A 26,982-nucleotide genomic window follows, 5' to 3' on the forward strand; every position below is an offset into this window, starting at 1 on the left:
ACCAGTGACTTCAGAGGAAGGACGGAAGGGATCAGTTCTGAGCGTTACAATTATGGCAATTCAGACCTACTGGGAAGTGGCTCAATGAAGAGTTTTGAAACAAAGGACCTGAGAGCCAGGACCAGGTGCAACTACTCGAGAAACAAGTGCTGTCTTGACTTAGGACTCTGATTGCCTGAAGTACAGTAAAACCAGCCCAGCTTTTTGTTGGATTTGTTTTGTTTGTTGTATCTTACGGGGCTGCTGCTGACAATTTCAACCAGGTAAGAGCTCCACAGTCTTTACATTTGTGTTCCACTTTCCCGTGGATAAAACATCCTCCAGGCTCTGGTTCTGCCTGGCAAGCTGCTTCTGACTGCAGGATGCCACCAGCACCCCTGCTGCAGCAGATGGAGGAGTCTGCTTATTTCTCAGGGGGTCTGCTTAAAGAAATATACACATATACATATAAATACTTACTGCCTTCGCTTTGATTGTCCTTGTTCGAGTTGTAGACCTGGAAAACACAAGAAGAAAGTCTTGTGAAGATACGGCTGGGAAGTGTCCTGGCCTCAGCAGCCCCAGGCCAGCACTGAGCTCCATGCTCAGGACAGCACACTGCAGCAGACAGAGCTGTACCAACAACCAGAACGTTATCCAAAAGGAACTGTGGACAAATGGGGCAGGCCAAGTGGGAATAGAAACTCTGTGGGCTTTGAAACTGAAACACAAGCGGGCATTCTGTTCTTCTGAAGTCTTCTCAAACACATAGAGGACATAACCTGAGAGCAAAGCCAATGATTCCCCTCACATCTTATGGGCACCACCGGAGCGCCTGGGGGGTGCAGGCTGGGCAAGCAGCAGGGAAGCAGAGTCATAGACTCAGGGAGCCATCCCTACTCACGTGTACATACAAGTGAGTAAATGAGTCAGGCACGGAGGAAAGGAAACGCCAGGAATTCACAGAGGAGCTGAACTGCAGCAGGATGAGCCGCCCTCAGCCAGCACTGTGATGGCATCCCACATCTGAACACTGCCCCCCCTCCCATCCTGAGCACAATTACAGTCAGGGTAATTCAGATAAAAGCAGTGCTTTAATGGGCTGAAGAAAATGGGGGAAAATGACAACGGAAGGTTTTAATCACAGTTTGAGCATTGTTTAAAAGCCCAACATAATGAAAACCATGGCTATAAGGAGGTTGGCCTTCAAACAGGTTGTGCTTCTCTACCTCAACAGATGAAGATGATTAAACAAAAAAAACCCAACAGAAGTCCTTCAGCAGCCCAGAGCCCAAACAGAAACACACACACAGCCCTCTGTTAGCATCACAAGGTGGAGCTAAGTGTGGTAGCATCCATTAGAACAGGAAGAAATGCCTGTGTAGGCTGCTAAACAAAGCCATCAGTGTGCACACCCTTCCTCTCACAGGGAACAAAGCTGGGAGCCCCCTTCCAAGGGACTGGTGCTCTGATTTAACCACAAGCTGCGTCCAGAAATAGCAGGTGGGGAAGGAAAGTTTCCAGCAGCTCTGTTGATAGCAACACACGACGCAGCAACAAGCAGTGCATCTGGGGGAGCAGGGAAGCAGTGAGGGCCCAAGTCACCATTGGGCAGCTCACAACATGCCTGACAGGGCTCCCAGTTAATGACTTTAACCCCAAGGATGTGGAGATCCACAAGCAGCCCATGGGTGCTGCAGTCCAGGTTTCTCCTGGGTTCTAAAACTTCCTGCAGCATTCCCAAGGAGCACCTTCCCCAGCTGCCCCCCAGGGGATGGGTCCATGCAGTGCAAGGCAAACTGGGGTTGTTGTTTGCAGAAGAAAGGCCATCATCCCACATCTGGAAACTGGGGGATGATTCAGCAGCAAAAACAGCCAGAGTCAGCAAGTGAGATTTCCTCTAGGAACAGCATTTGTATCAAGAAAATAAAATAAGTGAAAAGAGGGAAGGAAGCACACAGCAGGGCTGTCCACCCGCGGGGCTGCCTTGTAGCCGTGGCCATGAGGTCAGCTCTCCCTTCAGATGTATTCCCTTCCAGCCTCAGTCGCACCACTGGAGACCTGCTGAATGGAGCAGAGACATGAATGGAGAGGAGTCTGACCCACCAGGGGGTTGTAGGGCGTGGGATCCCTCCTCAGGTCACCACTCACACTACAAGCCCCCTGCTGCGGCTCACCCACAGGAGCCCAGGCATACAGCTGAGCACTGCATAGAACAGAAGAGCAGTTCAGGCATACAGCTCCATCAGCAGATTGCCATATCTATCCAAGAGGCACTGGACACCAGCACCCAGCTGTCCCCAGGGCTTTGATCCCAGCCCAGCCACCTCCTGTCCTAGGGATCCCACACAGCTTCAGTGCCTGCTGTCCTACACTCTGCCTGCACTGCCCAGGACGGCTCCTGCAGCTCCAAGTGATGGTGCACAGCACCACAGCTACAGAGGGAAATGTGTCTGCCTGCATATTTGTTCTTCCAGTTTGGTTAAACAAAACCACAAAGAGGTTATTAATCATCAGACTGTTCTTTACAAAAAGGGAAAGGACAGACAAGGAAACACAACACGCACGTGCCATTAATTGCAAAGTATGCACACACTGTAAAGGAAATTTCATCCAGAGGTCAACTACGCAACCATACAACAAGGAGGTGCTGTCATCCTACACCCATCTCACTCAGGACAAACCTTTTGTCCACATTAGTGGTAACACATTAACACCATTCTGCAACATCAAGGTTTTAACCAAGCCCCAGTTCTGTAATAAATATTCTCTCCTTTTCCAAAACAAACATTACATTGTAAAAGAAACCCTTCTATCTCACCTAAAGAAGAGAGAAATTTTGGGGACAACAATTTCCCGGGGGTGGCCGGCAGGTACCAGCTCAGGGCCTCAGCATGACTGTGTTTGTTCAGCCCTGCTTGGTTCCATAGGCATCAACACTCCACGCTTCCACAACAGCCCTGATACTACACAGGGCCTATGGCACAAGAATGCATTTTAAGATCCAGCCTCACACGTCAGCTTCCCAGCAAACGGTGCTGAATTCTAAGGAGGTTCTTGCTATTCAACATGCCCAAGTCCGCACTGATTGCTGGCTCAAACCAAGTTACAAGCTGTTCAGACAGGAGTGCGTGCTCCACCTGCACCATCCCCTACAATTCCACCATACCCCACCTACCTTGCATTGTAAAAAAGGCTAAACTGTAGATTTTCTTAATCAAAAATCCTCTAAGATCCATTATTCATAGCCTAAAATTCTCCTGCAGTCACCATGTGCAGCCCGCTGCCAGCTTCTGCTTGCACACAAGGAAATCAACACAAATCTAATTCACCGGTTTTTACAACCTACTCCTATGTAAATGGCACACACGAGCAAGCACAGCGCCAACAGCTAACAACTGCCTGCCTGTGGGCTGCTTGGGTGATGCTGGATTGCGGGTAAAGAAAAGGAAAAAAGAAGTGAGCAAGTTGGGGTTTGGAAGGGGAACTAAGGAAAGGAGGTGTTGAGTAATTTTATGTTTATTTCCTCATTTTAGGTTTCACACTGGTTTGGCCATGAAGTCTACCAAGCTCCACCAAAAAATAACTGTGCTTTCACATGGCAATTGCATGTTTGCACACAGCCTTGCAGGAAACAACGACATTCCACAAACAGAAAAGGTTTTTACTTAAAAATCAAAATGGCCCCAACAAAACCATAACCCTTGGAGACTGCACAACTCTCAGCACAGCTCCTCACACCTGACAGGCTCAAGTATCAGTACCAGGTTTTGCCCAGATGGATAAAACCAGGGCAAACAACTGCACAGCCCCTCCAAGGCGGGAGGCAGCAGTGATTTACAGAAAGCCTTCAGCAATAGCAGTGCCAGCAGCCCTGCTCTGCCCTCACAGATGGAGGGACCTCCATTTGAGAAGGAAGCCACCATTCCAGCCACCTGGCAGGAAGGTTGCTCCGTGCAGTTCTTTCTGCTGGTGTTGGACCTGCTCCTCCACCCAGTCTCTGCATTCAGACTAAAAGGTACTTCCCCAGCCTCCCCGGAGGAGCAGTGTTTGTAAAGCCATGAGCAATAGAAGGAAGCGCTGCAACATTATGCAATTTCCTTGTGATTCATAGGCAGAAATTCTCAAAACAACCATGAACGAGTTTTTCAACTTTCAGCTCAGAAGACGAAGAAGCCAAAAACTTATAAATAGAAACCCTCACATTCCCACACTGGTTGTCCAACTGGCTTGCCAGCCACCCAAGGGCAGGTTGTGAAGATACAGAAAGGCAAAACGCACACATTTCTTGAACTTCTTAATAAATTAAAGGGGAAAGTAGGGTCAAAAGCAGCCTACCAGCCGGAGCCCACCCCTCAGGTTTACTCAGATCCTGGGTCAAGGCCAGGCACTACGCAGCACAGCAGGGGCTGCACACTGGGACTCCTGCACAGCCCTCTGTCCACCTGCTCCATGACCCTGCATGAGACAGAGGGACAGAGCTGCCTGGAAGAGTCTTCTCTCTTACTGTCTTCATATGAACTTCAACAAAGCCTTTATCACAGTCCAGATCCTAACATTCTTGTCCTCTCTGGAGCATAACAGAAATTGAAGTGCATCAGGATCAACCACAGACACTTCTTCCCAGCCCCACACAAAGAGTAAAATGGCTGAGAAGCAGTGGAAGCCACGGAGGAAAAGGCTTAAGAAAACCCCTGGACAAAAAAAGGCCTTCAGAACAATGCTGCTCAGGAAAAGACCAGAGAAGGCAAACTCCTGCATTCACTCACAGCTGCAGCAGCACGCAAAAAAGCCTCTCATGAACCACAGTGAACACACTGCAAATGACAAACAGGTTTTCAAGATGTTGGGTAGCTCAAAATGATTTCAAGACAGTAAAGCCTCCGTGAATAATTTAGCACGTATTCAGCATCAAAGGCATTACTTTGTTTTTGCTGTTTTTGTTGCCAAATACTCCATTATTTCACAGCGACTCAAGAGAAAAAGAAAGTGATAAAATTACATCTCCAAGCATAATTTTAGTATAATTGGATGGTATATTTTTCCTGATTGCAAACAGCGGGAGTTAGCTTCTCACACCCTCAAAGTGCTGTTGGATGGAAATACTTCCATGGACTCCTGGATATTACCCACCTCTCCTGGCCATGCATGCCAATGCTGACTAATTTCCATGTGGCAGCTACAGTGTTTCTGTTTTGTCTTCTGTGCAGTTGTACAGGGAGACTGACCCAGCTGAAAATGAATGTAGCAAGCCAACTAAGCAGCGGTATCACCACTTGGTGATGCAGCCACCAGGTTCACAGTGTAGCCAGACACAATTGGTCCAACACCAGAAAAATAGATTGAGCAAGTAGAGGTATACAGGGTCCTGCCTCGCCAGCTGCCAGCCTGGGACCACCTGGAGCCAGCTGCAGCCCCTGGGTCAGGGAGCACTGCTCTGAGCCCAGCTGCTGTCCCAAAAGATAGAGCTGAACGTGATTAGGTGCAGCACATCAGCCCCATACTGCTCAGTGCCATCACTGCATCCTCTCCAGAGAGCGCTGCATTGCCCAGAGCTGGGTCTTGGCACCTGTGCTCCCTTGTGAGACTGTAGGGGCATGCCTGGGGAGGGGAAGGTACCTTGTACCCTGACCTCTAGTGCTGCAGGGAAGGGGGGAAATGGAAGGTAAACAGAAGGATCAGCACAGGTCTGTGCCACGCCAGGCAGGATCCTCAGCACCTGACGCCCGAGCAGCCTTGGCACTGCTGCACAGGAGCCGCTCTGTTGGGTCACAGCCCAGCAGGAGGATGCCAGCAGAGCACGGAGCAGGAAGGCTCATGTACAAAGAAGCATATTTCCTTGTTAAAAGCGGGACACCTGGCAACCTTGATGAAATCAGCCCTTGTTTCTGGCTCTGCCTTATCAACCCTGTTCTATTTTTGTCCAAGAGCCAGGTTTTCATACTACAAGCAGGATTTTCAGAGCTAGACTACACTGTGTTGTGGCTAGAAATAACCTTCCTTGCTCTCTGAGCCAGAACGACACAGATAGAAGTAAGATCTCTCCCAGCCCACATCACTGCAGGCCTCCCTGCAGGGGGAAGGGAGGTAAAAACACGCCTCGCCTCCAAAGCGAAAGACTTGGCAGGGCAGCAGAAACCTGCTGTGAAGTGCTGCTTTATGTCATTCAGATGAGGGCTGTTCACTTGGAAGAGGGTGGCCCAGGGTCCCTGGCAGCTCCTTCCTTCCTTCCTTCCTTCCCTCCCAACCTACTGTTCAGCACTGAACTGAAGAGCTGCAGGCACAGCTACTGCCCTGCCTCGCTCCATCTCCCTTCTTCCAACAGAGGTTTCAACTCAGAACTTGCACCAATGCCTGTGTTTGATTAAAAGCAAGAAAAGGTAAATTAAAGAGAGGCATCCTGGGGTCTGAATCCTCTAAATGGGTCTTGCTCTTCCGCATCTCCACACTGAACTAAATGATGGTTCTAATTAAAAACAAGCCCACGTTTTATTACAAGTGCAGGCATTCCCAAGAGCCTCCAAAGCTGAAGCGGGGCAGGCTGCCCGCCAGCCAGCTGCACTGCTTAGCTCAGCTCGCTTATATAAGCACCGCCTTTGTCACCTAAGGAAAAAGTCACCTGGGCAGCCATAGGAAGAACCTCCCGGGGTCTCACTGTCAGCTCACCCCATATAAATGTTAAAAGAAAACTGAGCTGCAGACAGCTTGGAAATTAACAAACAGAAAGACGGTAGGTGGAAGCAATGGGGCACAAAGTGCGTTAGATACCCAGCAGTCTCCAGAACAATGTAACTAAAGGTCAACTGGTTCAGCAAAATACATTTTTGGAATAACTGAGGCACTTACGGCCTCACGCAGCAGCATTTCCAAGGGAGTGCAGCACAGCAGATAGATTTGGGTTGCTCAGATATATTCGGGTTGCTCGGGAGTCTGACTAAAAGTGAAAACTTCTCCCAGCTTAACAGCTGCCCATAAATCTTCTAGGATGCTTGAGCAAGTGTGCACACCTCCAGCAGCCCTGCTGGAGAACAGCCAGCCTCGCTCCCTATCGCACACACACCCTTCCTCCTCCCAACATCCACCACCAGCAAGGTGTGCGCACACAAAACCAGCCTAACTTTAAATGACAGTGTCATCTTCGCTTTTCAAATAACTGTAACACAGCCATGCTTTGCATTCCTGCAGGGTAAAAAGAAGTTCTTCACTGCCCAGTTGTTCTGAACAATGCTGGGTGGGTTGGTGCCAAGGCTGCAACATCTTGGAGGTGAGCACTTCTAACCCCAGGTTACACAGCTGCTCGTGCTGCTGGCTGCCCTGCACGAAGCCAGGAGGAACAGGAGGAGACAGAGGGAGCTGGAGGGAGCAGTGGCTTCACACTGTGGTCTTGCTGGGCAGCACTGGGCTCATTGTGCCCCTGCACTGGGAGGCAGCTGGACAGAGACTGTACATTGCTCCAAAGCTGCAGTAGGACATTCAGCCCTTTCCAGATTTGACCTGAAATTCCACAAAGCTAATAAACTCTGTGGGGAAACCACTCACCCCAATGACACAGCACCATGCACACAAGCACTCACAAACTACACCTGCAGCACATGGCACCCAGCAGGCTCTGCACCCTGAGCCCCACACAGCTGCTGCAAGCCTGACCAGGACAGTGAACCCAAGGCAGCATGGGACAGGGGCCAGCACAGCAGAAATAGGATGATCAAACTGTTTACAGTTTTGAAGGGCATGCTTTCTTCTGAGGCTACAAATAGGAGTAGGAGGAAGCATAGGTCAGAGACTGTGGTGGGACTGTGGCGTGACAGTAGATCGCTATTAAAAAGTGCAAGGACCAATAAAAACAGGCAATAAAGAAAGTGGTAAGTTTTACAGCTGGTTGCACAACAAACAGACTACTTCAGTTTCTCATTTAGACTAGCAAAAATACTCTTAATAATCCATTAAAACCAGCAGAGAATTCTACTAATATGGAGTTATTCCCTCAGTTTCTAGATGGTTCTTGAACCTTCTGCTCAAATACTTCATAATGGAGGTGACAGGAGAGGGAAAGGCCAGCAGACCACACTCTCTTTGGCGTTCTACTCACAGTGCTTTGTGCCTCCCTGCAGAGGCTGCCAGCAGCCAGACAGACACAGCCTAAGGGTGGGCAGCTGGGTTCAAATCGAAGCAGGAACAAAATCACTCAATACAGCCACCCTGCAAGTTTCTTAAGCTGCTTCCACCGCCCGAGCCCAGACTCAGCACAAGTTACTGCACGTCAGTGGATCTGTCCTGCTCACACACAAGCTGCGCGTGCTGCCAGCCAGCAGCAGCCCACGTTGGATCAGCCCTCTTTCCCCAGGGACTCAGCAGACTCCACACAGGGCTCAGCACCACGCTCACCTCCTGGCCTGAACCAAAATGAAAGAAAACCAGGCTGTGCTGCAGCACTCCATGGGTGCATCACAAAAGGTGGATGCTGTACGGCATCCCGTGGCCAGGCCCATGCTCCCATCCCAGCCCTCACTGCTGTCAGCAAGAAAAGGCAACAGCACAGCAGCAGTGGCTGAAGCTTCCCCAGCACAGCCAGCATCTTTCCCTGCTCCTCACAGGAGACTGGAACCTGCTCATATCAGAGGACAGCTCTGCCACTCTCAGAGCAAAACCCAACTTTTGTAGCCACTGAGCACAGCACAGACCGCAAAGCAAACTGCCGTGCCAAAGCTGGCTACCACAAAGAATGCATTAAAGAAACAATGAGCCATTCACCCATCCGACATGAAAAACAGAAACTGAAGCCACTGCAGAGCTCCTGGATTTCCCAACAGCAGTGCAGGAAGAAGTCACAAACTTTCCAGATGTGGGTGAGTGGAATAGTGGATTCAGGTTCACAAGGCAGCCCAGAGGGCTCTTATCTCTTTTCAAGATGATCTAGAATGTTTTTCGCAGTAATTTCTTTTTTCTCTTTACCACCCAATCAGCTTTTTAAGGAAGGGACAAAATCCCCGCCATCTCGAGGCAGCAGTGATCCTCAGTAAGCTATCAAACAGCAAAGCAGCTGGAGCTGTACCTAAAAGCATGAAGTCAAGCCTTAGAACCTCACCGGCTTAAGTGCTTTAGAAACAAAACAAAAGCTTATAATCCCAATGTAAAGTTATCACTCATAGGCTTAAAACAAGTTACAAAAAAGGAAAGGGAGAACAAAGGGGGCTGTGGTAAAAGCACAAGCAATACAGAAACTAAGGCAGAAGCTGACTTCATCACTGAGCTTGAAAGCTCAGGCTGATTTCTGAGGATCCTCTTCTACCATCGAGTCCCCAAAAGGGCAAAGGATGGAAAACAAACAAAGCTTTCCTGCCAAAAATCCCAATCGGCGGGAGGCAGAGCAGCCGGGCAGGCATTGTGCTGGGCCAGGATCTGCCCACCTCACCCAGCTGAGCTGCTGATCTGAGAGGCACTGCAGGAGCTCCCAGGCGATGAGAGCACAGGGGTGAGACAGCAGCCTTGGTTCAGGGAAAGTTCACTAGGTTGTCTGGGTCAGGAGCTGATTAGAGGCAAAGAGAAAAAGCAAACAATAGAAACTTAGAGATTGGGAGGGGACGGAGTGGAGAAGGATGTTCTGTTCAACGCAGAACGGAGAGATGGAGCGACTGCAACAAACCAGGTCATGGAAAGTGGAACAGAAAGAAAGAATCTGCCATAAGCCGACAAACCCAGACAGGATGAAGGCCACAAAAGCCCTCAAGATAAAGCATATACGAATTACCACATTTCTCTGGAAGGCCCACAGGAACACATTTGTGTCAGAGTGGCACAGAAAAGGCTGCAAGGAAAAAAAAAGCTGAACAGACAAACACAGAGCAAATGCTTGGGAGTCCCAAAGGGCAGATGTGGTGATGGCTCCCAATACCCTGCCTGTGTGCAGACAGGAAGCAGCTCAGGACCACTGTCTGCACTCAGAGATGCTCGGGATGAAGATTTTCATCTCCAAAAATGCACTTCCCTCAGTAGCTGTGTGGGGCGCAGGGTAAGGCCATGATGCTCAGAGGAAAGCACTGCTGATGTTTATCAGCCCGAGCCCGGCTGCAGCAGCTGCAAACACTGCATCCTCAGCACAGGGAGAGGGAGGTTTTACAAGCTTTGCTGGAAACACTCAGACACAGAGCTAATGAGCCCAGCACAAAAACCAATACAGAAGAGGCAAGTGACCTCTGAGGGGCTGGAGATGAAACGAATTAAAGCAATAAAGCAGATTTGCAGCTTCCAGTTGGTTACAATGGAACACGAGGGGGGTGGCAATCCGTGCCCTCCGTACCCCATTGTCCCCCCACGCAGCCCCGGGGGCTGCAACAGAACTCCTTCAAGTTAATTTATTTTTGGAATGAGCCAAAACGACAGGAATGCCGAGACTGAAAGTGCTGGATTGAGTTCAAAAGACATCGCTTCCACTGGGAAATTAATCTCTCACCATTTGGTATAATTAGACAAAGAAAATGAAAAACAATTTCAGAAAGAATTCCCAGAGGTAATACGCGAGGCGGAGGCGGGAGGAGAGGTGCTGTGTGTTGGGCAGGATGTGAGGCTGGGCGTCAGGAAAACACCTTGTTACATCTCCAGAGCAGCACTGGCAAACGAGCCCTGCTGCACCAAGCTGCTGCAAGGCATGGAGCACAGCCAAAGGGCTGCAATGGGGCTGCGATGGGGCAGGAGCTTCTGGAGCTCCCAGCCCACCTCCCTCAGCTTATATGGACACCACAAGCCATGGACAACCCCCGTGGGGTGGGATGTGGCTGTGGAGCTGCCTCACCACCCAGTACTGGTTGCTTCACGGCAAGCTGCTTCCACTCAACCAACCCAACCATTGCCATGGGTTGGCCCTGAAGAGGGTCCCAGCCCAACCATGGTAGGGACAGCACAACACCACAGGTCCCTGGCACGGCCTCAGCCTGCAGGCAGCACAGGACCACATCCCTACAGACTGTGAGATGGTGGCCATGGTCACCATGGCAACACCAGGCCTGCAGGCACTGAAGGGCTCTGTAGGGCCAGAGGGGAAGGACCCCATTGCCTGGGGGAGCCAGCAACAAGAGGCTCTGAAGGTCTGCATCCACCCACACCTGGCTTATTGCACTTCAGCACTGCCTGCTCCCAAAATTACTGCTTGTTTCAGAGACATCAGAAGAAGGACAACACAAGAGGGAAGCGGTTTTAGTTTTAGGCTGCACCAAGTTTTAGAGGAAAAACAGGGAAGTGATGTTGTGCCCCCACCCCGTGCAGCCCAAAAGGCCCTGCTCAAATGTTGGGGCAGCAGTAGCTGGCAGCTGGCATCAGGGTCCCCCAGCACCCTCACACCACCAGGACACAAGTGCAACGAGTGGGCTGGTCTCAGCTTGCCATCTAGTGGAGCGCAGCCGCACGGCATCCCCAGCACCTGCCCTGCTCCATTTTGCGCAGTCCCCTCGTCCATGGCACTGAGGGACACAAGGAGTGGGGAAGAGCCTGGTGAGACTGAGCCCCTGACCATGGGGTAAGGTGCATTGCTGCCCAGCCACCAGCCTTGCTGGTGTGCCGCTGCCACCAATAGGGCATGGAGCGCCTGTAGGCTGCTACAGAAAGGGAAATGGGTTCTTCGTGACCACAGCCGTGTATCTGCTCGCCCTGCATGGAGCACAACCACACAGCACCCTGCAATGCCTGGCAGCATCCAGCCCCATGAGACAAGGCTCCGGGTGCTCACGTGGGCACACAGCTCAGACATGCAGGCTTCACGAGCACCTTATTTCATTGGGATAATAAGCTACTGACATGGCATAAACTCCAAGTAATGACCTAAGTGTCTCTATTAAGAGCATTTTGTGGCTCTTGCCATCTAGTCTTTCATTAACACAGAAGTATCCACTTCTGAACATTGCAGGTTCCCAGTGCTGACAAACAAACAGCACTGCAGCTCCATCCAGGCCCAGTTCCTGGTTGGGAACATGAAAACCCAACACCACAGCTGTCACTTGACCTGTCCCCCACAGCTTCACACTGCTTGGTGGCCCTGCAGCCCAGTGTCTTCACACAGAGCTGCTGATGCTGCTGAACTTGGGTGTGGGGGGGAACCAAAGGGAGGCTTCAGGTCCCCAGAGAGGTGATGTTCTGCAATAGCATTCTAGAACAGAAGCAGAAACCTTATTTATTTCTGGGAGATGGAGCCCCACGGCACAAAGGTGAGGCCAGGTGAGGGCCAAGAGGAGCAGGGCCCTTCCAGAGCAATGGGTCCAACTGCTGGGTCACCCCAGAACAAAACCCACCAACCTCAGCAGTGCTGCCTTTCTACTTCAGCCTCCCAGAGCCTGCCAGAGATTTGTACTTGGTTCCCACCTTTGCAAATCTGCAAAGAACTGAAGAGAAGGAATGGGGAACAGAGATGGAAAGGAGAAAGCAGTGCCAGTGTGCCTCCACTGCACTCCACGCCTCCCTCATGAGAGCAGGAGGCCCAAGAGGGAACCAACTGTTCATCCCCAGTGATGCCCTCAGCTTTACAGTGCAAACAAAGCCAGCTCCTTTCTGAAATGCTTGCTGTATTTTTATAGACTTGCACTGCTTCAAAGAACAAAAAAGAAAAGCAAAACAAAACAAATCGAGCAAAGGGCAGCATGATGTGAGTGCCAGAACAGCGCTGCTCAGCTCTCATCCCAATCTTATTCCCTCTGACAGGACCACGGGATGTTGCATTTCCATTTAACACTAACTTCTCCATCACAAACGAAGGCTGCAGACAACGTACCAGCACAGCTCCATCGGGATGCAATTAGACACATTTCATCCCCTTAATCCTCTGCTAAGTTTGTTTGCCCGAAGAAATGTTTTTTTTTGTGACCCAGAAGCTTCCAAAACCACTACCCCCATTCCACCAGTGCTGATGTGAGAATGATTTCTAAGATTACCGACCTGCTTGCAAGGTAACAGCAGGAACCGCTGACACCGTCATCTCTCTTGGCTGGCACGCCCGCTGCACTTGGCAAGCAAAGCCATAACCTTACTAAAATGCTTATCTTGTTCAGTTCTTTGACAGAAAGCAAACAGCCTAATTTGCGTCTCTCTTAATCCTACAGCCCAGCACAGCCACCGCTATGAGCCAGCACAGCTTTATTTCTGACTCAACCCCCAGTCAGCTTTCAGAATCACCCCATCCTCCACCAAAGGCACTCACAGACTGCATCACCAGAGGGAAAACAACACAAAAAACTCACCCTGAGCACCTTATCAAACATGAACACAATTGCTCTGTTACACAGTTAGCATTTTCTCCTACTTCCAGCCTCTGTAACACAGAAGAAAACCCAAAATGAGCACAGGGGTTTTACCCAAATTAATAGCAAGTGCTAAGAGTTAACAGACTGCTGATAGCTATCTGGAGACGGCTTTGACTCTGAGATATATAATAAATCTTCGCAAGTTGCAACAAACATCTTAGCTAACGTAGCCCACATTCTATGTTTAGATCTTCCTACAATGCGATCCAACATTTGGTTTTAGTTTTTTAGTTATAATTAAGAAACAAACTCTGCTGCACTTTAATCTCTCCTTAGCTCAAATTTGCACACAGAATTACCATCCCCACCACGTCCATCTTTCCCACACGCTCAATATTCAAACCAAAGGAAAATCAGTCATTCTTTCCAGGAGGGTATTTTCTTTGTTATAAAATCACAGTCAAAGCAGAGAACAGATACTTCTAAGATTCCACACATTAAACCCTTGTTTCTCCCTCAAGGAAATCTCTGCAGTGGAGGTAACATCTCACACCCTTACAATGTAAGGCAAGAATTCAGAATCCAAACAAAACAGATCAAGAAATCCACTTGACAGATCGAAGAGGATAACTGAGGACAAGGAGCTACCCTGTCAACACACAGAAAAGCGCTTCTTGGACCCATTTCCATCCAGGCTTCGTTCCCATGGCTCCCACACCACACCTGGAAGGCCAGGTTTAAGCACCCGTAGCACTTCAGTACCAGAAAGTATTGCATCAATGAGAAGCAACAATCCTTGACATGCTGGATGAGCAAGCTACACAAAGCTGATGGGCATGATAGGGAAGAACAGAAATCCACAGGTGGCAGCATGAAGACCTGTGGGTTTTTTGAACGAGTTCATGTAATCAGAATCTGGAACAGGCTAATCCAGGCAGTCCTGCATCTGTTACTTCACAGAACCTTTCACATGTGTAGCACTTCACAAACACTAAGAATCTTTGGCTACACCTCTGTAACCCTATCCTACCACACTCGCTGACTACTGTGCCAAATCCTGATAACATCAGCAGGTCAAAACGCAGCTGGATGACTGTATTCCTGCAGCTCCAGTTGCAGGTGACTGGGTTTCACATCCCATCACCTACATCTCTGTGGAGGTGAGGCAGAGGGAAGGAAGCGAGCAGGCTGAAGGAGAACAAGGCTTGATTCAAATCATCAGCAGGAACACACATTTCAGTGGCAAAGAAATAGAAAATATTATCCTGCATCTGGGTGTCACACATTTCCCAACACAGGAGTTCATTTTAGAAGGAACAAGACATGCATGCTGGAGCTGGTGAGGTTGGTGTACCTCACACAGGAGGGCCCTCCAACCACAGCAGCCACTCTGCTCAAGAGCCAAAGGTAGAGGAGCAGACCAAGCAAGGCTGATGATAGAAAAAGACAGCAGGAGTTGTCCTGGGTAGGCAAAGCATGCTCAGTCACAATTCCTCTTCTTGGAAATGGTGTCTCTGCAGATGTAAATGTGCATTTCTGTCCCAGAAGTATAGTGTGACTCAAAGCAGTGGCAGAAAGGTGTGATCACCATCAGCAGTAGGTCCAAGCTACACAGTACACACCCTGTTAGGGAGTGGGCTCCATTTGGCTTGGAGAAGGGGTTTATTCAGCAATGTGGGGACCTGGGAGCAGCCCTCACACCAGCAAGGCATCACAAAGGCAGAGCCAGGCTCAGAGCTGAGCATGGCAGGACGGCATACAAGAGCTACACGCTGAAACTGAAGATGTTCAGACTGGGTATAGGAGAAATTCTCCTCCTGAGGGTGGCCAGGCAGCAGAGCTGAAGCCCCAAAGGGCAGTAAGTCTGTCTCCTCAGGTGGTTTCAGGAGCGGAAGGCTGGACCATAAATCTCCCGAAGTCCCATCACACCTGAATAGCCAAGTCAATCCCCACTTCCAGGCTGCATCCCAGCTGTAATCCTGAAAGAAATGCTTCATCTGAGATACAGCACAGCACCTCAGACACGCAGCTGTCCAGGTTATGAATCACTGCAGGTGTTTCAAAAGCAAGCTGTTTGACTACACCCAGCACGTGCCTTCCAGCACTCACTGCTCAGCCCCTTGCGTATCCACGTGGCCTTAATGAATGCTTCTTTCTGACAAACATGGACCTTTCTGCAGATTGCAGGGACAGGACTCCGCTCAAACCAGCACCAGCCTGAGGCCACAAGGCTGTGCTGGACCAGGACACCCTCATCCTCATGTGGACCCAATACCAGCTGCCGGATCCCAGCTCCAGTCCAGAAGCAGACATCTACTCTAAAAACACACACGGATGGTCCTGCAGGGCTCCAGCTGCCTGCTAAGTTTATTTGCACATCCTGCACACCATGCTAAGGCTCTTATTGTGCTGCACCTGGCACCCACGGGCTGCTCTGCACTGCCACTGCTGGATGGGACCACTGACACACAGAGCCCACGGCAGTGCTCATCTGGGGCAGCCCAGTCAGAACAGTGCAAAGCTCAGAAAACTCAGCATGAAAGTCTACATACATGATCAAAATAAAAAATCATCTTTCTGAAAAGCCTCCACAATCCCTCCCAGCATCAAGGCAGCCTGTGCAGCTTTGGCACAGCAGAAGCAAGCACTACAACAAGGAGAATACCACTGAGTACTGGGAACAGGCTGCACTCCTCCACTCACACAAGATCTGCAGCTCTCCATAAGACCCAGAAACGGTTGCCAGACAAGTTGCAGGACTCAGAATTCTACAGCGTATTTTTTTTCTATTGCTCTTTTTGCCATGTTTTCCTTTCAGCACAGCACAGCAGCATGTTTGTACTGGCCAAGCCTACCCTCCTCCCTTCCACCACTCCTTCGAGCAATTCAAGCACGGGAGATACAGTATTACTCAAATATTTAACCAAAGGATTACACTATTCTCTTGGCAGGGGCGTGCTCTGCCCACGATGCATCTCCCGCCGGCTGGCAGGCGCTGCATGGCTGCCTGCTTCGTGGCCAGCGAGCTGCCCCAGGCTACAAAGAGCTCTCCATGTTCTTCTCCGATGCTTTTGCACCCGTTTTTGCTCACCGGCTCCCGGCCATCCATTGCCTCCATCCAAAGCCTTCTGTCCTCCTCTGAAAGCGCCTGCATGGTGATCACACCGGGCCTGAAGAGAGAAAGGGGATACCATAAATAAACTACAGGTTAGAAAACAAGGAGGACGCAGATTAAGTTCTTGTGAAAGACAGAGAAAGACAGACGACAACCTTCTTCTTCACCAAGCCCCAGCAAGATGTGGCTGATGACAGCCTAACCACCACTCTAGGAAGTCCCTGCAGGTCCCAGCCAGGACCAAAAAGGAGCAGAAGGCATCTCCAATAATCAGCACACATTTGCAGTGGTTTTGCAGTATGACAGGCACTCTGTGATGCTGCACCCCAGACAGTTCACCTGCCTTTGGGCTAAGCACATCCACGTAATGGACAAGGAAGGCAGCTGAGCGGGCAGGATGCCCCTGTGTCCCTGCACCCCATGTCCAACCACCCCAAGCACCACCTCAAGGAGGGACTTTCTGCCGCATCAGGAATTCCAAAACTTTCTTCCCTGAAATGCTCCCATCAATGTGACCATGCCGTGTCCCTGACCCCTGCCCTTACCCACACAACAGCCCCCAAGCTACACGCTAAAACCACCTCCATGATTGCTTATTTATTTTAATGAGAAGGGGAAAGAACAGGCCTAAATGCCAGCATGCAAAACAAGGCTGGGGGGTCTGGGAACAAAACCAGCCTGGTGCTCGCCTCAGGGCCAGCACCACCTCCACCACTTCCAAGCAACCTTGCTCTGCCCTTCCCGCACCAGGAGCTAATGCTCAGTTATCTCACCCTGTCACCAAGGTCGTGACAGACAGCACAGCAGAGCACTGCCCAGCTCCTGGTGCAGCACGCCATGGAGCACAGGCTGCCCCTCAGACTCAGGGACCGGCAGGGGCTCAGTGACACAGCTGAGGTGGCAAACCCAATGAGTTTTCTGTTATGTTCCATCGGCCTGGTCTCTCTGTTTCATTCCAGGCTATTTTCAGATGCATTAGCACAGTGCAGCTGCTATTTCTGCAGGAGGAGAGCGGGCAGAAGCCCTGGCAACAGGGAAGACGCAGGCAAGGATCCAGCATGAGCAGGAGTTGCTGTCAGAACTGTCTGCAGCGATGCCTGGGGGGTTTTAGGGTTCATTCTCAAAAAGTATTGCAGCAGAGAGCACGTAATGCTGCAGCTCCCAACTGCACAAAAGCTGTTCAGTTCTTGGTAGGAGCTGATCCTCTGTCAGAGACAACAGTGTGAACAGGGATGCTCAGTGCAGTGCTTTTGGCCAGTTCCTATTGCTCTGTGGTACTTAAGGGCAGGAAACAAAGCAACAGCCCCCCGCCAGCCAACCCCAGGATTCACTGGTGGCACGCGCAAGGCAGCTCAGCGCAGGTTCACAGCAGCATGTTCAGGCTTGCAACAAACCCAGGTCCAAGTAAATCAGATATAATGTATTTGATCTCCACTAATCCCATTGGTGAGTCAGTCAATACTCACCAGCTTAGTGGTTTGGAAGTTTACTCGTTTCGAAGGGAAGAGGAAACCACTTAACCATCACCCCATTTGTGAGAGAAAACGCTCAACATCCAGCACTGAATGCTGTCAGCGCAGGGAACAAAGCTCAGTGCTGAGCAGAAAACGTGGTCTGGGGGAAAGATGGGCAGCAGGAGAGGGGCAGAGGGGCTGGTGATGGGCTGGGGGCAGCTCCCTCCCACTGGACTGGTGGGGGAGCTTCAGCAGCCCAGGGAGGGCAAAGGAAACACAGAGATCTCTGTCTCCAGTGAGACATTAACACAAACACACTGAAACTGTTCACTTGAGTAAACTTGACACTGGCCATTAAGAGAACTGACAAGGGCCCCAAAAGACAAAGCGGGTATCTCCCGTGCCAGGTTCCCCTACGCACAGGACAGAAGTGATAATGTGAAAATGTTTGTTCTGCCTTTGAGCGATAACAACTCTTTGGGCTTCACTTCAAAGCCAAACTTACCAGCGTACAGGGAGGGGCTGCAAACCAGAATTAAAAATCCATTTACATTGCAAACAGCTCCGCGTTTCCTCCCACAGTGCTCATTTGCCAGAGCATCCATTGCACCACTTTCCCGAGCACAACCATCTTCCTGGCTGTGATGCATTCTAAATGCACCCCACACATTACGCCTCATCCATTATTTATTTGGACCATGCCCAGGGGGTGCCACGCACTCAGGTGGGAATGGCTGGGCCAGAATCCCACCCACCCCAGCAGCACAAAGATGTCCTCAGCCCCACATCTACAGTCAGCCCCACATTCAAGGCTTTCCCCAAAGACCAACCGCTGCCAGAAGTGTGCATGCCAGATTGTGGGTATCTCAGCTATCCAGTGTAGGGCCTGAGGCAGGGAAGGGCCTCCTCTGGCTTCCTCTCCTAGAAGATAAACACAACATACCCATCTCTGTTCCCTCATCTAACACACAAACATCTGTGGCCCTGATGTGCCACACGCAGCAGAGGACTCTCCTGTGCCCAGTGGCACCGCTCACCCCAGCAGCAAGAGAGAAAACATCAACACTGACTTCTGTGGCCCAAAGATAACAAACCTGCCAACCCAGTGCTTGGGGCCGCAGCAGGCATTTGCACCTCAGCACCAAAAGCTTTTTGCTTTGCAGTGGGGAAACGTTGCGATTGGAAGGAAAGTTTCTGGACTGAAAAGATGCAGGAACATGAGACCAGTGTGGAACATGGCAAACACTCTGCAAGAAAGTAAATTTTCAATATGCTACAATCTAAAAACTACTTTTTTCTGTATGAGACCACACAGGAAATTTGAATTTTCTCAATATCTCCGCTTTTGTGAAAAACAGCCTGGCTTTAAAGAGCTATGACTAAGCGTGCAGAGCAAATGAGAAAGTCCCCGAGCTGCTTCTCCCTCCAGAAAAACAAACAAATAATGAAAGCAACAGAAATAGATAAGAACTCTCAACTCCTGTAACAGCTTATCGCATCGAGACAATCTAAACTGATGAATGAGAAAGCCTAAGGATGGATTAATAACAGGGCTGGAGGGCCAGGAAGCTTCCAGCCCCGCTATGAGTGGAGAAGCATGGGTGATATGGAAGGGGATGAGGAAGGCAGAGAATAAGGGGACCCGCGGTTCAGGTCCCATTGCTCATTACAAGGCGAGGTCTCCCCTTCGATGCTGGCTGCAGTCACAGAGGGCAGCTCGCCATGCAGGCTGGGCTGTGCAGCTCCAGGAGCTCCCTACAAACTACTCTGTCTGAAAGGCCACTGGAAATGTGACACCAGCCAGAGAACACATATGGTCGCATGGCACCAAAAGCAGCCAGTGAGTGAAGGGCACACAGCCCACCCTGCGCCAACCAACCCGCAATGCCAGCTGCTGTGGGGCACAGCGGGACCAGCAGAGATCCTGCCCCCATCAGTCACCAAGGGCCCAAAGCCCCACACACTGAATACCTCCTATTCCTATAAGTGCCAATTGATATTAGGGGCACTTAGCTTCCAGCCCAGAGAAACCACCTGGACTGCCCTAAATTTCAAAGCCTTTGTCATCAGCCAAACGAGGTGTCTTATTTGGTAAGACACTGGCTGTCATCCCTGCTTACCTTGTTTATAAAACTGCCTTAATGCACAAAGACTCCAAATTAGTTTAGTTTGAAAAGGACATTACCAGCAAAACACAATATCCCTTGCATGAGGGAATATTTCAGACAGATGCTGGAATCCCATTCTGGGGCCTGTTGTTGTATTATATACATATATATATGTACTATTATATATTATATGTACTATTATTATATACATATATATATGTACTATATATTTAGTGCCTCTGAACTAAGAGCTACACCGCTCCTAACAGCCCCAGCACTACTGGCAAAAGCAGGGTTGGGGAGCTCTTAGTTTCCCCCACAGATGCCTGTATCACACGTTTTCAGCCTTCAATAGTGGAAATGTTGGACTCCCTGTCAGACAGTAGGAAAAGGAAGCAATGCTGTAACAACAGACCAGGCTCAAGTCGTTCAGGTCAGGGGTGTCAGATCAGTTTTGGAGGAGAAAATAACCACATCCTCCCCAACACACAACAGCTTCTCTGGGCATTAATTAAAGCAGCCCGAGCCCCAGCCGTGCTGCATGCCCACCCCCAGCATACCAGGAGCCCAGGTCTGTGCTGCTGTGTTGAAGGAAACGCAGCCAAGGCTGCCACCTCCAGGCTGCAGGGCTCTGCTGAGCCACAGCCTGCTCACCCTCAGAGCCCTAAAGCACCTCCCCAAACCGGGATCAACAGAGTTTGAAAAGCTACTAAAAAGTCATGGCAGTGGGAGATAAAAATACTTCAGTGAAGTGTGAAATGCGCTCGGGTGCTTACAAGAGTGCATGGCTGCGTGTGCTGGATTTGGCACACTGGCCTCAGCCCCAGAGGCAGGTGCAGCACAGCCTCCAGCAGCACACAGCAGTGTCACCCTGACCCACAGCACAGCTCACTCAGCCACAACAAAGCAACTATAAGCTGCTCTGAGCCCAGCTGGCTTAGCATCAATTAAACACATCCTATGGAGAGCCTGGGCAGGGCACAGACTCACATTGTCCCAGTGGTGTGTAAGTTTTAAGTTGCATACAGAACAGAAAGAGGGAGAACTGCTCACAGTCAAAACACAGTGCATATGTGACACTCAGGAGCATCCTGGGGATCTGCTTGCCTTAATCACATCCAGACTTCCTGCGTGGGGCTGAAGTACAAGAGAGCAAGTTTCTAACTTGACAATTTAAAAAAAAAAAAACCACAATACAAAAGGCCCAAATACCAAAACCCAACCAGCCCACGGACAGAGTTCACGGCACAAACCATGCTGCAAAACGGGCACAGATGGTGCTGCAGCAGCCTTAGTGAGAGCCATGCCATCACTGGGCTCTGCAGACCTGTGTGAGGAGCGGAGCTGCAGCCTTGCCCATCTCCAGGTCCTGGTGCCATAGTGACCCCCCTACCAGCACAAACCATGTGCTCAGTGCCCCACAGCACCCATCTGTCCCAAGCAGCACCCATGTCTGACAGCTCGGCAGGGCAGCACCCACATGCTGCCGAGCCCCCGCAGTCCTGGGCTGGCATGAAAACCATTCCTCAACACGCTGCTCCCCCAACAGGGAGTGCCAGCCAGGAGTGGGGGGTCTCCAGCAAAGCCCACAGCCACACATCAGCCCTGGAGGCACAGCTTCAGAGTGGGGCAGAGATAGGGTGGGCACTGCAGCAAAAAGTTCTGCCTCCTCTTCCTCCCAGCTCATCCGTTTCAGGCAGTGCTGTTACTGAGGAGAACTCGTGACAAATTCTGATACCAAAAACACGCAGAGCTGCCTGTCAGCTGGGGAAGAAAGCAGCCCGTCAACTCATGCTTTCTGCTCTCGCAGCCCTCTCAGGCAGGGAATCAGGAACGTGGACGTGAAATGAGCAATTTCTCAGGTTTCCCCGCCTTGCTGCTCCCCTGCCATTATTTACATTTAGCAGGCATATTTCTGGAGCAGCTCTTGATCCCGTGCCCAGCAGGCTGCAAACATCAAGGGGAGGTTCGGCTGGCTCTGAAAGCACTACAGAAGAAAGCTATTGTGGTGGCTGGCTTCTCCTCCTCCCGGGTTTATTTTGATTTTCACATTTAAAAAAAAAAAAAACAAAAAAAAAACCAAACAGAACAGTTCCCTCAGGGCACAGGAGAGAAACGGCAACGTCAGCAGAAATCCTGCAGCTTTCTGGAGGAAAGCAGAGCCATGGAGAGTGAGCAGCAGCCACAGAGCCAACCCAACCCCGTCCCCTCCTCAGTGCCCCCACCACGAAGGGCTGGGCAGGGATGGATAAATCAGTCGGATGCCCTGGGAACACAGCCAGCACCACCAGCACCCAGGGTTTTGCTGAGCTTGAGTTTTATAGAGGGGACCTCCTTGTATTTACAGCACAGGCAGCAAAGGGCTTTTTGTAAAGCACGTAAACATCCTGCAGTGAGGAAGGCACGAGGCAGTGACCAGTAAAGGCTGCTCAGAATAGCAGCTCAGCCTGGTTTCCGAGTTCAACACAGTGACAGGCTCTCACTCCTCGGTGCTACAGACTGAATCCACGCGTATGTCTAGTTCAGCTGCTCAGAGGAAAATCAGGCCAGGAAGCATTTTATAACTTCAGGAAAAAAAGACATGAATTCTGAGTGCCCAGAGTTGCAAGCTGGATTTCCATCATCAGCGCCCACAGCAGAGCAGCACTAGGCTGTCCACAGCACAAGAGTTAAATTATTTCAGCCATGCAGGAAAGAGGCATCCCATCCCTGCCAAAACACATGCAAGTAACTTTGCCATGCTTGTGACCATTTACCTTATATGCCCAGAGTCTGCAAAAACGCTACAACACCATTAAGCTCTGAGAGACTAAAGTAAACTCAGCACCTTGTAAAATGAAGCACTGGCTCAACATCCTGCAAGCACCTGGCTAGGAACAGCAGGGGAAACATGTTCCCATGGACTAACACCTCCCAGCCACAGACGGTGTGACCGGAGCAGAAGACAAACACCAAATCCACCCGAGCAGCAGCCAGGGAAGCTGCCTGCCTCAGAACTCACCGATCCACGGCTTCCACATCAAAGCAGAACCTCTTCTCAATGGAGTCGGTTTTCCGCCGTGTGCAAGATTTCAGGATAACAGCTTCATCTTCTCCCTAAGAAGAGACAAAAATCACAGATAAGGTAGAGAACGATCCATCCACACGTGCCTACCCCCAGGCCCCAACCACTGCATCTGAACAAGAGGGGCTGTTTGACAACATCAGCCACTCGCCACCTGCTAGAAAGCCATTATCAAATATTCAGAGGTCAGGCCAAAATAAGAAACCATCCTTTTTGAATGCAGACAATTACATTCAAGCACTGAGTATCACAGAGCCCACGTTTCAGGCAGGCAGGGAGTGCTGGACCACAATTTTTGAGTAAAGCTTTATTTTCCATTGCTGAACAATGCATCATAACCTTGGCTGTCAGTTTTCACTCTGGCACTGGCTGCGTATTTGGCAGCACTCTCCACACAACAACTCTTAACAGGAGTAAATATGCCCTAAAATGTTTATTATTTGACAAAGCAATGACAAAAGCATTCTCCCATCCAGGCATCTGCATCCAAGCTGTACTGGATTTCCCCATGAGGAGCAGAGGTCGGGCAGGATCCGCGCACACTGCTGTCCTCTGCTGGAGGAAAGCCCTGCCCAGACCGCCAGCACACACAATTCTCCTGCAGTTTTTAACATCCCCCGATGACTCAACAAGAAGACAAATTCTGAGCGAGTTCCTGGAGATGGCCACTTTTCTGTGCGCTCTGTGCTGTTCCAGCTGACACCTTGGCTGACCACCCTGTTCCCTGACATCATCATTTTCCAGGAAACCTATTTAGGGCCACAGCAGGAACCCAGGAAGACAGATCTGAACGGTCTCTGCAGGGCTGCTCCTGGGGGGGCTACCTGCACCCTGTAGCTCACCACTCCCCTCCATATTCAGAGACTGCTCTGCTTTGGAACCACCATCTGATACCAGCCACAGCCCCAGGAGTGCTCAAGAGATCAAGATCAGGCAGAGCCTCTTTATGCTGCACCAACAGTTGGCACTAACAGACTGCAGGGCACCCAGCACACAGACAAGATGCTCAGCATGCAGCACGTCCTGCATGGTCAGGACAACCTGAGCAGTACCAGCGTGCAGCTGCACTGGCTTCAATCTTTAAAGCTTTCTCCTTTCACAAACAGAAATAAATAAAGGACAGATCTAAAACAATAGGGAAAAAGGCCAGTCTTTAACTGCTGCAAACTTGTCCTTACAAGTGCTGCACACAGACACCAGAATAGAGAGCTGGAACACAAACCAGAGCTGTGCCTGAGGGACTCCAGCCATTTGGGAAACCAGCACTGCTGCCAGTGCAGCTGACAGCTTCCAAACATCTGCTGAAGTTGTTTTTTTGAGCAAGGTGCAGAGTTCATTCCCCACGTGGCACTCGCTCAGCCCGGGCTGAAGGTGAGACACCTGCTGGTGTCGGTGTCACACTGCTCAGGTTGGCTGTGCAGCTCTGCTCACAGCCCTCCAGCCCTGCAGACACTCACCCCTTTTCCTCCAGATTTCTGGTCAAATGGCACCATCGTTATCCGCTTGGACTCCCGCTGGTACGTGCAGTAATGCTTCACCCAGGAGGTCCCAAAGTGACCTGCAAAGAGAACGCAGGTTTTATCCCCAGAACCAGTAGAGTTTCAGTGCACACCCATTATTAAGCTTTAAGCGTAACCATCATTTAACATCACACATTTCTCTACCCACGATTCCTGTTGTACTTCACATAAGCACTGATACCCCTTTTCATTCATGGCAAAGAGGCAGCAGACTCCTGCCAAGCCCAGCCACAGGGCCAGTGCCCTCCCACATTCTGCATCCTGACAGGTTTGGCTTCGTGTCCCACATCCCAACAAACAGTGTCCCCCCAGCACCCATTGCCCTGAGCACATACGTTTCTCCTGGACATAGAGATATCCCTCCATGGTATAAGGACTGATGTTTTTGTGCTCATGAGGATTCTCTTTCATCTTCTTCATCAGTGATTCAACCTCTGACCTCGTTCCTTCAAAGCGATTCCTTGTCTGCAAATGGAAACAGGAACACACCCTGCAGCACCCACGGTAAGGCAGAGAGAGACACTGTGCAGAGGAACTGCCACTCAGACTGTGTGTGTGGCACAGTGTTATTTATAACAAGGGATTTGCTTCTATTACACTGCCAAGCCCTTTGCTTGAGGGCACACGGGCAAAAAGAGAGAAACCATCTCAACTGAAACCTGCCAAAGTGTGTGTGAGTTTTCTCTGCTGGACAGGCACAGGGCAATGGCAACACAAACACTTACATTCTGGATGCTGATGGTCAGCTCTGTCTTGAAGTCACTGAAGTCCTTTGCAAGCTCATAGCCATGGTGGTAGAAGGTGAAAAGCCCCTGCAGAAAGGCCAGCAGCTGCATTGGAGCAAAACGAATCAAAACTGTCAGTACAGCTCTCTCTTCCAGCCCAGTTTGTCCTCCTGCTTCAATCAACCCCAATGACCCGCTGATACAGAAACCCTCCCTCGCTGCCCACTGTGCCCCTCTGCACCGCACCACTCTGACGCTGCACTAGGAGCTGAGATGTGCACCAAGGCAGGCAGCCACAACCTGGTCATGCTTCCCTGGACTTGGAGTTATCCTTCACTCGGAAGGAATGACTCCCTGCAAACAGCAGAGAACGTTCTGAATCTACCATGAATTTTTCACAGGGAGACAATAATAGGTCAAGGGAGAATGGTTTTAAACTACAGGGAGATTCAGATCAGATGTCAGGGGGAAGTTCTTTACAGAGAGAGTAGTGAGGTGCTGGCACAAGTGGCCCAGAGAGGCTGTGGATGCCCAGACCCAGGAGGTCAACAAGGCCAGGTAGGATGGAGCCCTGGGCAACCTGATCCAGTACTTATCCATTGGCTGGCAGCCCAGCTTGTGGCAGGAGGATTGGAACTTGACAATCCTTGGGGGTCTCTTCCAACCCAAGACATCCTATGATTCCTAGAGGAGCAGTAGAGGACCAAGCACTGAGCAAAAGGCAGGTCCTAGAAAACCCATTCTTTTCTTTCTTCTGTCAATCCTGCAACTCTTTTCCCCTGTGAAAGTTACAGTCTCTCCAGATTCTATTTTTTTTCCCCACTTGAGCCCAGTCCCCTTGCAGCTACCAGCAGGCCCCACAGCCCAGTCCATCAACATTTGAGATGCTCACAATATGTACAAAGAAATGTTTTCTCACGTGGGGGGCTGAGCTCCATACTAAGGGCGTGCCCAAAGCGCATCTCCTGCCTCTGCCCCAGACCAGCCCTACAGGCAACAGGGACACCCAGCTTGGCTCCCCATCAGCCCTCACACAATAACACATCCCTCAGGAATGCAGTTTTGTGGGATGAAAAGGGTTGGGTGTTCACTTACAGGCTCCACAAACTCAAACATCTTCCTCTCCTGGACCTCTTGCACCTTGAAGACGTACTCCAGGGAGACCTCGTAGAAATGCTGCCGAACCAGGTCTACCTGGCTGTCTGCCTGCAGGCACCAGGAGATGAAAGAGGAAACATGTGGTCAGTGTGGCTGGAAGCAGCCAGCCCTATGGCATAGCAGGGGCTGACGGGAGTGCATCCATGTGGGACACTAACTCAGCTTCAGACACCAGGCTGGGGCTGGACAGATGGCACAGTGATTAAATAGAAACCTGATTCACACGAACGGGCTCCTTCTTCAGCTGAAAAAAAGTGTTTTTGGTGACTCACATTCACACCTCCTTGACAGCTGGGTAGAAGAGCACGAATTAGAAGTGAGAGAAATTAGAAGTTGCCGCATACTTGTCAATGAAAGGCAATTCTGCACTTTATGGAAAGCAGTGCAACGAGAGGCTGCCAGCAGCACCGCAGGCTCCAGGCAGTAACACGTGTCCCACCATGCCACCAATGAGGGCTGCTCCTGTGCTGGGCCAGGGGACAGCACACACCCTCTGCTTGGAAGAGAAAGCACAAGGGAGCAGAAAATGGGATATCTCCCAACAGAAGGGCCTCACTGTGTGTCTGGCACAGAGCCACTGCATTGACAGTAGGGTGAGGAACACAGGCATCCCCTGTCTCCTTCCCCAGCTCACTC

General features: G+C 50.5%; 1 protein-coding gene across 5 annotated transcripts in view; it reads right to left on the reverse strand.

The window, feature by feature from the left end:
• Positions 1 to 26,982, reverse strand: part of ARHGAP26 (Rho GTPase activating protein 26) — a 97,914-nt gene that overhangs the window by 52,235 nt on the left and 18,697 nt on the right. For all 5 annotated transcript variants that reach the window (XM_015875478.2, XM_015875476.2, XM_015875479.1 and 2 more), the window contains exons 6-12: positions 26,284 to 26,394; positions 25,189 to 25,293; positions 24,799 to 24,928; positions 24,401 to 24,501; positions 22,881 to 22,975; positions 16,294 to 16,372; positions 460 to 496 (exon numbers count right to left, since the gene is read on the reverse strand). In XM_015875478.2, the coding sequence (XP_015730964.1) occupies positions 460 to 496; positions 16,294 to 16,372; positions 22,881 to 22,975; positions 24,401 to 24,501; positions 24,799 to 24,928; positions 25,189 to 25,293; positions 26,284 to 26,394 (658 nt within the window). The remainder of the gene's footprint in view (positions 1 to 459; positions 497 to 16,293; positions 16,373 to 22,880; positions 22,976 to 24,400; positions 24,502 to 24,798; positions 24,929 to 25,188; positions 25,294 to 26,283; positions 26,395 to 26,982) is intronic.

This window comes from Coturnix japonica, chromosome 13 (genome assembly GCF_001577835.2).
Source record: "Coturnix japonica isolate 7356 chromosome 13, Coturnix japonica 2.1, whole genome shotgun sequence".
NCBI lineage: Eukaryota > Metazoa > Chordata > Aves > Galliformes > Phasianidae > Coturnix > Coturnix japonica.